At 32.9% G+C, this 15550-nt stretch overlaps 2 protein-coding genes across 4 annotated transcripts; one reads left to right on the forward strand and one right to left on the reverse strand.

Annotated features, from left to right (window-relative positions):
* Positions 1–46: 46 nt before the first annotated feature.
* On the reverse strand, positions 47–9282 carry LOC120627029 (probable ATP-dependent RNA helicase pitchoune). 2 transcript variants are annotated; one of them, XM_039894869.1, is made up of 11 exons: positions 9200–9282; positions 8856–8930; positions 8218–8544; positions 7384–7536; positions 6501–6662; positions 4657–4798; positions 3482–3644; positions 2431–2583; positions 1358–1525; positions 358–532; positions 47–194 (listed from the first exon to the last, which is right to left on the reverse strand). In XM_039894869.1, the coding sequence occupies exons 3-11, from the start codon at positions 8459–8461 to the stop codon at positions 109–111; spliced, it is 1446 nt and encodes a 481-aa protein (XP_039750803.1). In that variant the 5' UTR covers positions 8462–8544; positions 8856–8930; positions 9200–9282; the 3' UTR covers positions 47–108. The 2 variants fall into 2 exon arrangements, with proteins under 2 accessions (XP_039750803.1, XP_039750802.1); XM_039894868.1 differs by lacking the exons at positions 8856–8930; positions 9200–9282 and adding an exon at positions 8776–8855.
* LOC120627028 (probable polyamine oxidase 5) lies at positions 5896–14928 on the forward strand. Of its 2 annotated transcripts, none has more exons than XM_039894867.1 (8): positions 5896–5936; positions 11685–11867; positions 12055–12264; positions 12488–12704; positions 12841–13019; positions 13152–13416; positions 13503–13606; positions 14156–14928. In XM_039894867.1, exons 1-8 carry the CDS (start codon positions 5920–5922, stop codon positions 14391–14393), a joined length of 1413 nt encoding a protein of 470 aa, XP_039750801.1. In that variant the 5' UTR covers positions 5896–5919; the 3' UTR covers positions 14394–14928. The 2 variants fall into 2 exon arrangements, with proteins under 2 accessions (XP_039750801.1, XP_039750800.1); XM_039894866.1 differs by lacking the exon at positions 5896–5936 and adding an exon at positions 9492–9653.
* The last annotated feature ends 622 nt before the right edge of the window (positions 14929–15550 follow it).

The raw sequence follows: 15550 nt of genomic DNA on the forward strand, positions 1-15550 counted from the left end.
TAACATTTAAAAAAGGCAGTTACGAGTTTTAAAATAAACTATCGTGTAAATAATAACGTTTATTTTGTAACTATAAAACATTTATTTACACTTATAATAATAAATTATCTAAGTTTTACATTGTTTTATTGGTTTGTTTGTCATAACCGAAGCCATCCGTTTTCTTGGTCTATGCTTTTTACTGAAACCGACACCTGAAACGAATATTTATAGATTTTTAAACGATATCAATATTATTAGTAAATAGAAACGAAAGCAAACGTAAAAAAAATCTGCAAGAGCCAAGATGCTGTTTAGTTCACGTTATTTTAGTATGTGTACAGACACGGAGTTCAGTTAGTAATGGTATATACTTACGGATATCAACATCAGGTTTCTTGTCGAGTCCGAACGATCGAGCCACTGCATCGAGATCCATCTTCAGTAAATTGAAGACGTGCTTCAACCTTTTGACTTCGAACGCTCGTATGTAGCCCTCGAAGGCTTCAATCGCTAACTTGCGGAATTCAGGATCCCCCATTGCTTTATTAATCTGAAATATATAAAAGCTATTTAGTTAGTGAAGTATTCAACAATCGCGTAAATAATTAATTATATTACTTTACTAGCATATATTTTGTTTTTAGTTAGGCAGATGTATTATAAACGACTAAGACTCCGGGAGGTATCTTTGCATCGTTCGAGTCCATGTTAATGCAGTCGTATTTATATAAAAATACCCAGTTTATATCAAAAGTCAATGTTATGAACATAAATATCTGGCAAATATGAATTTATAGATATCAAAAGTTTAATTATTTATATTGTAAATTTACTGTATTTACTTTTATATTTACTACTTTATTTATTAATTTACTGTAACATGTAGTAACAAGTGCATTTATCATTGATATTTGTTGTGAAAAGTTTACTTTAAACCGACAATATTTGAAAACGGGTTGTCAGCGAGGACGCTTTTTTCTGAGTTTTTATTAACGCTTTGATATGGCGAAATCAATTTATTTTATTGAATCCTAAATAGAGCTTATTTCGAATTAAGTTTCAAAAATGTTTAGGCCGTAGTACTAGTGCAGATTGGTAAAAAATTTTTTATTTTTTATTAATTAGTAAAAATATACTACGACAATAAACCTAGCCCCAAAGTAAGCGTCGCTTGTTGTATCATGGATACTAAGATGTGTGATGATTTTTATAAATAACAAACATAAATACTTATAATATTCATAAATACCCAGTCACAGAAAAACATTCGTTTTCATCACATACACATTTTCCATTTGTAGGAATCGAACCCACGGCCTTGGAAAGCAGGGTCGCTGCCCACTACGCCAATCGGCTGTCGAAATAGCGCCCGTACCTTTGATTTTAAATCGCTATATCGATCCCATAGCTCATACTTGTCGAGGTATATTCTGGCGTCCTGCAGGTAATCTAGGAACTCTTTTTCCTCTGGCCTTAGCAACAATACCGCGCGACCTTCCGCGCCGAGTCCACGTGCAGTTCTGCCCACTCTATGAATGTATTCCTTGAAATATATATTTTTTTCACATCACTATGAGAATAAAATCGGCATCCACGAGAATAAATTTAAGTCGAAATATAGGAAAGATATTTGATGTTCACTACGGTGTATTAAAAAAAAGAGATGGATCTATGCATCAAAACGAGAGAAAAAAACAGTGTGATATTTTCCACCTATTCAATCGTGTGACGGTTACGATACGACGGCTAAAGTCAAAGTCAAATATTTCTTTATTCAAATAGGCACATAGATGGCACTGTTGATGCGTTATTATATACAAAATGTGTACATAGCAGTGAGTAGTGATGGCGATAACTACAATCGTAAACTTAAAACTAAAGCTACGAGGGTTCCAATCGCGCCCTGGTCTAAGAAGCCCACAACAAACTTAGCCGGGTGTTCTTTTTGTTATCACCATCTCACATTGTCATTAGAAAATATAAAATGATTAATATAGGTTAAATATAGGCTATGATTTCTATTGACTTGATCTAGTTACAATACTGGGTAACATTATAATAATAACATAATAATTTTTCTTTATTGTGGTAAAAACCCCTAAAAGTACAAAGTAAATAATTAAACATTATAGTCAGTAGATAAGTCAAGTACAAATCGTTGTTAACATCTGTAAGGGGAAATAGTAATGCCACTAGATGGCGCTCCTGCATTTCTATACAAATCGTAGTTTAATAGGTAGGAAATCTCATGCTAGGTACTCAGTTATGAAACAATTTCCGTAAGGTTAACTCAAAAGATGATTGCGGTTGATATCGGTATTATAACAGATTTGACTGACTTTTTACTCATGTATAATGTGATAAAAATAAATAAATTAAATCGGGTCAATATTTCGTAAGTTCATCTGTAAATGAAAATAACCTTAAAATCATAAGAAATGCACTTACATTAGTATCCGAAGGTGGATCGAATTGAACTATCCAATCCACAGCTGGTATGTCTAGCCCTCTCGCGGCCAAGTCAGTGCATAACAAAGCCATTTTTTGAGCATTGTAAAAACTATTAATTGTAGATGTTCTATCAGCTTGGTTCATTTTACCCTAAAAAAAACCATCCTTATACAAAAACTGAAATATTTTAAATGTGTTATATGAAATGAAAACGCAACTTCTAGTACAAAATTGCAGATTCTTGCATTAATTAAAATAACAAAAATTATGTTATTATTTTTTTGTTTTGACGGCCGACTGGCGCAGTGGGCAGGGCTGCTTTCGGAGTCCAAGGTGGTGGGTTCGATTCCCGCAACTGGAAAATGGTTGTGTGATGAACATGTGTACTATATTCATACAAATATTCATCAGATATCTGAGTACCCATAACACAGGCTAGACGTAGATGTGTCGTAGTATATTTATTTATTTATTTATCTTAGTTTATCAAATAAACAGTTTAAACTGTATACCAGGAGGCATTTTCTTCCCTTTATTTACGTAATAAGTAACAACAAATTTATATTTAAAATTAAATCAAGGAAAAAGAAAGAAATCACTATGGTATACATATGATAATAGGCAAGTTACTTACTTTATTTAATTACCTTACTTTCAAGGCAAGTTAGAAAAAATTATATTACCTGTACTGCTACTGTATTCTTAGGTACGTTTATGCGTTTTCATCGGATATTTAGTTGTCTATTCGATCTATTTTTTTATTTATCAAACTCGCAAAAAATTACAGTCAAGTAAAGTGATCATCATCATCATATCAATTTTTAGGTTTATTTAGGATGCAGTCCACCACGCTGGCCCAATGCGGATTGTTGGACTTCACACGCAGGTTTTCCCACAATGTTTTTCCTTTGTCGTTATAGTCAGTGATATTTGAAAAGTAACGTGATCACATAATGATAATACTGATTTTTACCTTACTTTTTTTTGCAACTCGGAACATGAATTTATTTAATCTTATTAAAAAGTTATATTTCTTAAAATTACTCACGTGTATGCATAGCACTCGCATGTTACAGTGCTTACTGAGAAACTCATGATGAAACTCCACTGACTTGCAGCTTGAAAAGAAAATCATTATTTTGGAATTTTGTGTCTTCTTCAACAATTTGTGTAACCAATGAAGTCTGAATTCTGTGTCGCATATAACATATCTGAAAATCATATTAATATTATAAATGAGACAGTGTGACTTTTTCTTATCAATGTTCGTCTCAAACACTGCGCCGATTTTAATGATATGCGGCAAATATATACCTTGCATCCTGATATAGAATGCATACTTTAAAACTCGGGAAAGCTGACCATATTCCATTTAAAAAAAAAATATGCGGGTGAATGCAATGATAACAGCCATTAAATTAATTAATATTTAAAAAAACACCAAACTGACTATTCCATTTTTAAAAAATCGAAAGTACGCGGGTGAATGCAATGATAACAGCCATTAAATTAATTAATATTTAAAAATCACCAATCTGACTATTCCATTTAAAAAAAATCGAAAGTACGCGGGTGAAACCAATGATAAGAGCCATAAAATTAATTAATATTTAAAAATCACCAATCTGACTATTCCATTTTTAAAAAATCGAAAGTACGCGGGTGAATGCAATGATAACAGCCATTAAATTAATTAATGTTTAAAAATCACCAATCATGTAATTTAAGTCCAATATTCGTGTATAAAAAGAAGGAACTTTTGATGTTATCATCATCATCGGCTCTCTACAGTGCACGGGTACGGTTTAGGCCGTAGTCTAGCACGCTGGCCAAGTGCGGATTGGTAGACGTTGAAAACATAATGGAGAACTCTCAGGCATGCAGATTTCCTCACGATGTTTCCCTTCACCGTTTAAAGCAAGTGATCTTTAAATTACTTAAATTAAAAACGCAAATAACTCCGAAAAGCCAGTGGTGCGTGCCGGGGCTCGAACTCGTCTCCAGAGAAGGAAAGCCGAAGCTTATGATGTGAACATACTAAAATGTACTTAATTTTGTTACTTTGATTGATAACTACATTCGTAAACATAGGATTTGAATTTGACTATTAATTATTATCTAAGTGTTAAAAATATCATCAAATATTGGGCTAAACAACAATAATTTCAATATTCATATTTCCTAGCTTTCCAAGCCGTCATCTTCAAACTTAGTAAAAATTACCCTTGTTTAAGTCCTTCAACAGTAGCCCTGTCATTATCTTCATTTGTGTTGATTGACTTCACATCATCCTTCATAGCAGATTTGATTAATGCTTCGGTCGTCTCTGATAGTGTTGCACTGAACAGCATGGTTTGTCTGTTTTCTATGATAAAATATTAATTATATAATTATATATCAATATTTCAGTTGAACTACATATTTGAAGCTGGTAGTATATAAAACTCTAAGCAGTGGCTATCCCAAGGTTTACTCGGAATTAATTCATAAAATTTATAAAATTACTAGCTGTTGCCCGCGACTTCGTCTGCGTTTGATTTTGTTTTTTGATGTGGCATTCAATTTAGTTGTAGTTCTAAAAAAATTTAAAGTATTTAGTATCGCTAAGTCTTAAATGAGGAGTTCTGTCCTCTATCTCCAACCACATTCAGATCTACACAAAGTTTGGGCAAAACTAAACACATATTATAACGTCTATAGTACAAAAATAATTATTTAAATCGGTTATAATTTGTCGGAGTTATGGTGTAAAATCGTCAAACACTTTCATCCCCTCTCCCAAAGGAACCGAGCTTAATGTCGGGATAAAAAGTATCCTATATTACTTCTAACACTTCCAAGAATATGTGTACAAAGTTTCATGAGGATCGGTTAAGTAGTTTTTGCGTGAAAGCGTAACAAACAAACTAACATTGACATTTATAATATTAGTAGGGATGTTGCGAGTAAATAGGAGATTAGTATTTTTAGAGATTAATATTTGTTTCTTTGATTAATATGTTCAAACATAAAACACAAATCAAAGAAATTAAACATAAAAAACACTTTTATTATGATGAACATCTTTTTTGTTCAGGTTCTACAGTAAAAATTGTATGTATACTAACAAATCCAGAAGTATTAATAAATGGAGTGCATTTTTGGTAGGTATTAAATCGATCGGTTTAGACTTAACTTGCTGTATAAGATTTTTTGTTTTGGCATTATGGACACTCAGTTTTATTCTAGAATGTCCGATAATCTCAATACACCTCGCACATACTATATTTATATTGACATTTCTAATTACATAATGGCTTCCTGGGACATCTTGTAATGTTTGTTTTTCTTAATGAGCAATTAATAAGCATTATTTGTTAGATAAAACTGTTTCAACAAAAATTACACATAACTATATAGTTTTCCAATTGTAAGGTTTCCTTTTGGTAGCTAAAAATATCTAGTGTAATTAATTATTTGGGAGTTGCTACATTCTTCTGTGTTGTCATGAATGACATATCTGGGTATGTGATTTTATTGAGCAATAGATAGATAATTATTTTTCGAAGCAACCGTCTTAAAGAAGAAAATTAACTTTGAAGTAAACATAACCCAGCGAAATTTCACCAAGATTGGTGAAGCAGCTAGCCAAAGAGATAGAGAAGAAGTTAGATAACAAGCGTATAATATAATAAGCGTAATACCTCTATGACAATAGGTACCTATTAGCATAGAAGTATGGAATAAAAAATGCAGCAACATAGGCATGATTTACTTCTGAGTTTATTTTCTTTTTTTCGAACAATCATACAGAAAAATTTTTGTCGTTTCTGCTTTATAATTTCGTAGAAAAATTACTGAACCAATTTGGATAATAATTAAATTGTATACTTAAAGTTTTCACGCTACGTTAAGCCGATGTAAAGTGGCCGCCGACTCATGCCGAAGGGTAGCATCGATTGACTTCAAAGACTCGGCAGGTGTTGTACGCTGGTTTGCATGTTGGTACAGATTCGGGGGATTTAGACTTTGCTGTTTATGCTATGTCGTGATAATCTTTCAATGTCCTTTTTAATTAAAGTACTCACTTGGAAGACGGCTAATGATTTGTTTCAAGTCCTCTTCAAAACCATATTGGAATATTTTATCAGCTTCATCTAATACAAGACAATTAACATGTCTGTAATCAAACTCTTTAGTTCTCATGTGGTCAAACAACCTTCCTGGTGTAGCAACAACTACATTAACTCCTAAAACCAGGAATTAAAATAATCTTTATAAAAAAATCATTAGCTATGCATGTCTCGCACAAATTCAGAATTTGCTCAAAGTTTTGGCTTCATACTAGGGTGGTTTAGTAACAAAAGAAAACACAAAGGAATTGTCCAAATATTATTATGAATAATTATTGGGTTGTTTTAAGTTGCATGAAATATACTGAATACTGGGACAACTAGTATAATATTAGTAACTTAATTTAAAATAAACCACTTTCAGACTCAATGAATTTCATTTTATTTTGGGAGAGTTGATTCCTTCTTTACTGCTTTAGACAGTTTTTAGACTGTATTGCATATTTATATTAGTGTTTAGCGATGACTCCAGCAGTTTCACTGGTATTATATAAAAAAATAACTCGACAACCAGACCTTAATTACTGTGCGCCTTCAAGACCTCTACTGTATGTATCTTATTTAATAATGGTTTCAAAGACAATGATTATAATCATGAGACGAGAGTAAACATTAAAAAATACTTACTGAACTTTATTTTATTTTAAACTACTGAACATCATTTACTATTCATTGAAGTGTTAGCAAGCTGATAACAATGACAATAAAATATTGCATACATTAATTTATAAATTTAAATAATGCACACTCATCTTCTAAGTAAAACAGAAATTGTTTCATTTGTTCTCCTTACTAGCAGTTACCTTGTTCCTTTTACAATATGAATGTACTACAGTACCTGTAGCAAGTTCAGCACTTTGAACTTTTCTGCTTTCTCCCCCTATTACTAAAGTTGATGTAATGGTTTCATAATGAGAAATAATATCTTGTAGCACAGTGTATGTTTGTGTTGCCAGTTCTCTTGTCGGTGATATTATTATACAGAATGTTCCTGAAATAACAAAGAATGTAGACACAATTAGTACACTTTTTTCTCACAACACCTCTCAGATCCCACTGACTCAAGGATGTATGTAGGGTATATTTTTTTATTTGATAAAGAATTGTGAATGTATGCATCCATTACTAAAGGATGAATCACAAATCCAGCAAATTTGCAATCGTGTTATTCATTAAATTTCAAACAACTTTGTAGTATATTATGTTCAACTTTCAAATTTTGTATCTAAGCTAATACTAATAAATATTGGATATTGGATAGAGGCAGGCGTTACTTTGCAGAAATCCATAATATATTGTGAAAATGAAGCTTCACTTGCCATACTCCACAAACAGCAGGAGAATCATAATATAACACTAATAATTCAGAACTTTTTGTTGGTATGTTAATCATACCTCCATCATCATCATCAACCCATTACACGCAGAATACTGGGCACAGGTCTCCTCTCAGAATGAGAGAATGAGAGATTTCACACATTTTTGAGAACATTACAGCCAACGCTCCAGCCAGATAGTGATAATTTAAATGCCTTAAATTAAGAATGCACGTAACTGTTGGATATAACTAAAGTATTTGAACTTGGTCACCCTGAAAGGACGGCAAACTCTAAGGTTATAACTAATATTATACAAAACAAATGCTACAGCTTTAAATGCTTAAAGAACATACCTTGTTTAGATTCGCTTAAAGCTTTTATTACTGTTTCAACAGATGGTATTAAAAAGGCTAAAGTTTTTCCTGAGCCAGTCTTAGCAGTGGCTACTACATCATCACCATTTAGAGCTTTAGGAAGCACTTCCGATTGAATATCAGTCATTCGTTTGAAACCCATGCTTTTAATTGCACTCAAAGTGGCCTTTGAGATCTTATCGTTGAGGTCCTTAAATCTTAGATTTTTAATTTTTTCTTCCATATTTGCAAAGATTACATTACATCTTTCATATTTGCTCAGTATTAATCACTAGGGCAGATTTCAAAAGAGAATACTGTATTTCTCTGCAAAAAAAAATAATATTATTATTAATATTAATATACTGTTGAATGGGGGGGGGGCAGCCCCAGGGCTGAAGTTCATTAATTAATGAAGCTATTGATATTTTCTATAAAATAGAAATATTTCGCACGTACTTTGCATAAGTGTAGTAACAAATGTATTTTAATTAAAAAAAGACTAAAAATTGCTACCAAGTGAAGAAGCTGATACAACAAAATTAAAAATTAACTTACAATATATTTTCATCGATACTACATTTAATTTTGTTAAAATAATAGTTTTAATATTTCACTGAACTTTGTCAACAACTCACATCTATTATTAGTTGTCCGCATGGTTTTGACATTGACATTGACATAACATTGACAGTATAACTGAGATAAGCAGTCTGTAATACAAAAATTAATTTATTTTAGTACCTAAATAAATCATGTACTAGCTTTCAGCTATTAGCCGTTTTACCTTATTGTTCCATAAAGGAAATTCCACTAAAATGGAACTTACAGGCAAAAAGTCACCTCAAAAAGTAGGTAATAATATAAAATTGCATCTTTGAGCACACACTAAATAAATTGAAAATTGTAAGTTTCGACTTTCGAAGCACCATCGCATCAAAAGTTGGTAATTGCGCACTTTCAACAGTAATATTTCGTTTACCTTAATTATTTCACGGTTGGCTTAGGACTATGATGTTGTTATTTACTTCTCACTGTAAAGGTTATGTTTGAGTTTAATTCTTTTGTTTTTAATTTTCGGTTTAAAATACAAGTATAATATTTATAGGTATTTGATAGATTCACTAATTTAGTTCCTTTATATTTTTGTAAAAAAAATTACAAGCACATAAACAAACAGAAACACATTCCTATTTGAAATACCATATTAGTATAGATATATAGATAGGAACTTTGATAACAAACATCAGTCACCCTTCGCTTCCTATTTAATTTAATAAATGATGATCCGTCACCCACCCGCCGCGCCGGCCGCCACGCTCTACAGCAGTAGTTGAGTCCCGATCATTACACAACGTCGTGGATGTGATCATGGAAAGAAATATTTTAAAATTGTTTTATCTCGCTTTATTTTTTGGGTACGCTGTTTGTTACGTGTAAGTTAGTGGTTCAAAAAGTTCCAATTTTTTTTTTATTAAACTTAATGTAGGTATATAGTAAATACTATATGTAAGTACATACACGAAGTAATCTTTGCGAATCAATAGTGTCGCGGTATCTCCTGAATTCAACAATATCCATAAATGTTGGTGTGTTTGTATGTTTGTTACCAGTTAGGCCTGAAAAATTCACTAAAAAATGTTAATGGAATTTCGCTTAGTTCGTTTTAGATAGAATATAGCCACTTGCATCAAATAAACTATATACTTTTAATTTCAAAAAAGTACCGAGGCTAAGGTTACCAGGTATCTTTAAAGCCGTGCATAGTGCATGGATTCAAAGCTAAACCAGTCAGCAAAAATTTGCAAATATGTAGTATTCCTCCTGAGACGGAATTCTAATCCCGTGGAAACCAAAGTATTAAAAATAATTTGAACAAAGATTTTTAATTAAATATTAAGGATAATAATTACAGGATACATAACGTTCGAATTCAAATAACAGAGAGAAATATTAAAATCAGAATATCTTAAAATCAGTGTATAAACTCGAAAATAATTAAAATTATCCCCCTTTGAACCTTGGGACCTTCCTATGACATACTATGATGATCACAATGATGTCTTCCTATGCACGCGCATAGAAGGATAGAAGGAAAATATAATGCCATTTTCTGTGACGGCATTTGGTTCGGATATTACTGCCATCACATTAAAATAAATTGCAGTGGCTACTGAAAACTTATTTGTAAGGGTTTCAACTAATTATGTGACATGAGACTTCTACGATATTATATTATTCAAATCGCTTATATAAAATAAGTTCAAAGATGATTGATAATGACTAACATCACTTACTCAGGTTAGAAGGTCAAAATAACATTGTTTCTATTCATATTATTAGTCTAATTGACAGCCGATTGACGCAGTGGGCAGCGACTCTGGTTTTTGAGTCCAAGGCTGTGGGTTCGATTCCAACAACTGGAAAATGTTTGTGTGATGGACATGAATGTTTTTCAGTGTCTGGGTGTTTATAATATAAGTATTTTTGTACATTATTTACAAAAGATTTCATTATGCATCATCATGGTCATGTTATAGGTAGTACAAAACAGCCACGCTTACGTTGGGGCTAAATGGCAATGTGTGTATTGTCGTAGTACTTATATTTAAAAAAAACGTAATTTTATCAATAAAAGGATTGTGTGGTTTTATGAAACCACGGTAAAAGTTTTTTCCCATTATGGTTATTTAACTAAATTTTCGGAATAAAATTCAATTAATGGTATAAAAATCGCTTCATTAATCTTATTTTTATACTTGGAAACTGGGAATGATAATGGGAAATGATGAAAGGAGACTAGGTCTCCAACTAATATAATATGTTATTGAACTCTGTGTCTTGGAGTACGACATACATAATACTTAACAATTATTTAGATGATTTACACATATTAAAAAAATATTTTATACTGAAAACAATATTTTAAAATTGTTCAGTCATTTTGATCCGTTTTTCAATTATTTTTATATCATTATATTATCAATTCCAACTTCATCATGAGTTTCACAGTTTATAAATGTAACCAATATTTTTTGGAGCCCTAGCACAAATGAATGATAGTCTATACACTACACGATCAGCTGATGCGAACTAAAGGCGCCGCCATATTGGCCTCGGCTGCTCTGACTAGCGCTGTCACTTTATCCCTACTCCGCGGCCGACCGTCACGCGACATGCAACACACAAAAAGTCTGAGTCTGTAATAAAAGTTTCACTTAAAAATATACATACTTACCTAAAGTTTTTGAATAATATATTGTATTGAATTCGATTACTTTTAAACTACTTTCATTTGTACTTATTCTGTTAGGGTGTCGAAAGAAAATTTGGTCTGACAAAGCCCGGATGACTCGACCAAAGTGCTCTAACAGCAATTAAGACTTTTTGAATAAAATCAATGGTAGTTGAAATTACATCTGAAACATAAGAATGTATGCAATGATCTCTACTTTTTTTTGTTATAGATCCCAAACATGGCAATCTTACGAAACTATAGTCATCGGCCTTGGATCAGCTGGCACTACAGCCGCCTCAACTTTGGCTAAAGCTGGTAAAAGGGTTCTTGCATTGGAAGCCCAGGACAGGATTGGCGGGAGAGTGATGACCGTGCCATTTGGTGATGGAGTTGTAGAGCTTGGAGCGGAATGGTGAGATATATAATGTTTTTTTATAATTCGTAGTCAAATTCAAATGCCTTTTTAATGCAGTATTATTTTTCACCACTTTCGAACCAATGCAAAACAAAAATTAATTAATAAGAATATACGCATTATGGTAACGAAGTTCAAATAGGGAATTGAGAAACTTAACTAAAGCATACCTAACATTTTATAGGATTCATGGTACAGAACATAGCCGTGTCTACGAAACCGCTGTAAAAAACAACATATCGGTATTTCCTCAAGACACAAGTTTCGCAGTTTACAAATCCGATGGCTCTTTAGGTAACAAGGAACTCATCAAGGAACTTTTGGACTTTTGTTTAGAGACTGTCGGTCACCCGCCGGATAAGCCAGAGCAGCTTGGAAAATTCTTAAATAAGAAGTAAGAATTTGAAACTATCAAACTGAACGTATCATTTGATGGCAGAAAATCTTCCTTTTTTGCCAAAAAAACGATTAAGGTTCATCAGTTTAGGTTGCAAGGCTAAGACGCCGCTATTTGTATTCTACTAGTTACTTCATGTTTCTGGTTTTCCTTAATATATCTTTAACTTGAATTGTAGAAATAGAAATAACTTATTACTTGCACTCAAAAAATTTTGCAGACTGATGAACTACATTAAAGAGAAGCATCCAGAAATCCTTAGTGATCAAGATTTCATCAACGAATTTCGTGATTTAATGAACTTCATCATCAATAGTTACCAAGCATCTAACGATTGGAATGACGTGACTGCCCAATCCGATTATGAAGCGCTTGAAGGGAATCAGGAAATAAGCTGGCACCGATATGGTTATAAAACATTCTTGGATCTATTGTTGGTAAGTTTGACATTGTTTGAGTGTGCTTTACTGCTTACACGGAAAACTTTTTTATGCTCTTGATTTATGACTGCTTTTCCATTTATTAAGACCGAATGATACTTGCATACCTATTAAATTTATTATGTTTATACAGAATACATACAATAATGGACCAGGCTGGCCATCATTAGAAATTAAGCTAAATAAAGAGGTAACATTAATAAAGTGGCCGAAAAATTCTACAGGCAACGTGGAAGTGCTATGTAAAGACGGTTCCGTATATATAGCTAACAATGTCATTGTCACCGTGTCTCTCGGAGTGCTGAAGGAAAGGTCAGTATGCACTGTATTTAAGTAACAAAGCTTCCATCGAAAGTAAATTATTTTTGATACAAAATAAAATGAATAAATAACATTATTTATCTGGCTGTCTACATGCAAATAAACGATTATCTATATTTCCAGAGCTTTAACCTTATTCTCACCAACGATTCCGGATAGAAAACTTACTGTCATAGACAAATTATCAATCGGAGTAGTAGGCAAAACCATATTTTCATTCCAGCGGGCCTGGTGGCCTGATGTAGTTGGATTTATACTCTTTTGGTCTCCCGAGGATCGAGAGGTATACAAAAATGATCCATGGGTACTCCAATTAAAAGACGTGGCCACACCGATGGGATCTGGCAATACATTGACTTTCTGGGCCAATGGAGATACGGCTAAATTAGTAAGTTTAGGAAACTTAAACGTTTCATGTGTTTTCCTTCTGTTTATTGTAAAAACGGTTATATTACGATGTCCATGTTCTTTTAGATAGAAACATTACCAGAAGATGTTGTTAAGAGCAAGATGATGGAAGTACTGAAAAAGTTTTTAGGAAAAAACGTGACTGTGCCAGAACCAACTGGTATGATCAGGTGAGCAAATACGTGGCGACTTTTAGCCTGATAATTGAATGACGTCAACATATTTTAACTAATAAGTTGGAGAAACTTGTTTCTCCTGGCCCGTTTATTTATTCGGCCAGCATTCTACTATAGAGTAGGTACAGAATAATCGATTCTTGCACCAACACATCTTACTTTGCTTGAAAAAACTTGGATCTTCTAGCGTAGGTATAAATAAGGATCATACAAGCAAACAGGGCCCCTAAACAAAATATATGTATTGCGCTTCGGGGAACTATCTTAGTATTAAGGTATTTTGTATCAGTACTTTATATCTCAATTGCTAAAACACGGAAATCTGAAATACGATCGAAAACCTGCTCAAAATGTATTAAATTCGATGAAAGCATTACATACTTTTGTAGTCGTGGTAGTAAGGTGTAAATTAAATAAATCGTTTTTTGTATAAGTAGCAACTCACATTCTCAATTTTGAATGCTAAACAACTGTAGGTTGGTACCTACTTACTTGCGGGCAGGAGACATGACTTATTATATAGCTTTTTATTTATTTTTATAGATCAAAATGGTACTCAAATCCGTTCACAAGAGGCAGCTACACATATGATAATCTTCTAAAGCACGACTACCCTTATGCTCGTGCCATACTAGGAGAGCCCTTACTTGATGCAACAGGAAGTCCCAAGGTGCTCTTTGCGGGCGAGGCGACAGATTTGACGCATTTTTCAACCGTCCACGGGGCGAGCGAATCGGGGTACCGGGAAGCTTTGCGATTGTTGCCACAAACTGTCGAATAGCACTAAAAGCATTTTTGTTCATATTTTTCTGGAAATTTCACCAAAATATATTTACGGTAAATAATTATAATGATTGTGTGAAGACCTGCATGTATTTTCTTGCATTCGAATAGGTAGATTGAAACTTGGAGTTTCAATCTACCTATTCGAATTTTAAAACACGTAAGTACAGTTGCTTCAAATCTGACATAGCCATCACCCTGAAATCGGCAGACCACTAACCTTTTTCTATACTACGCGCACAATAGTAAAATAAAGGGCAGAGCCGCAGACTCAATGTTGAAATTAAAACTAATGTAGGTATGAGGCAACTTTAGTATTATACGGAAAAAAAATGTAAACGGGCATAATATTTCTATACTACGCGTAGGTACAATAGTGTACAAGGGGCCAGTGCTTTAGCCTCAATGTTGAAAGTAATACGAATAGATGAAGCAAATTATTGTATTATACGATAAAATATATTAAAAAGTCAACGGGCATAATGACCCGTCATATGTGAAAGTGGTTTTTCAATAAAGCGTAATGTTATTTATCGTTTCTTTTATTTCAATGCCTCTTTCTGTTTACCGGACAAGGATATTATTATTAAAACGATTTTTAAATTCCAGTCATCGTTATCCCAAAATAAAGCTGTAACAGACGAAAGTAGAACCAATGCGCCCATTTGTACCTTTTTGGTGTCGGAACCCTAAAACATCGTCTAAAAACGTAGTGTCCTCTTTGATAAAAGCGCAATCAATGGTGATAATCTTTAGTAGTATAACATATCATATCATATCTTTATAGTAACATAGCATGTATTATTATTAAATCAATGTTTAGTAGTGTCTATGGTAACGATATATTCACCTATGGAGGGTAGAGGTAAGGAGGATCATCTATGTATATGAAAAAGTGTCGTCAAAATGTATTAAATTATGATGGCGCCACATTTGCATCAAGGTAACTCTTAAAAGAAGCGCCAAACCAAATATTGTTAGAGTAGGCTTGAAAAATAAACAAGGAAGTAAGGTTATATTTACCACAATATTTTGTACAACGTAAGTTGTTGAAATTCTCAATAATAAACTACTTTAGTCGATAATGACATTAAATTTTTTAACTTGGCATACTTCAATACATCTACGATTGCTACATTCATACCATACCATACC

The sequence above is a fragment of the Pararge aegeria genome, chromosome 10 (assembly GCF_905163445.1).
Source record: "Pararge aegeria chromosome 10, ilParAegt1.1, whole genome shotgun sequence".
NCBI lineage: Eukaryota > Metazoa > Arthropoda > Insecta > Lepidoptera > Nymphalidae > Pararge > Pararge aegeria.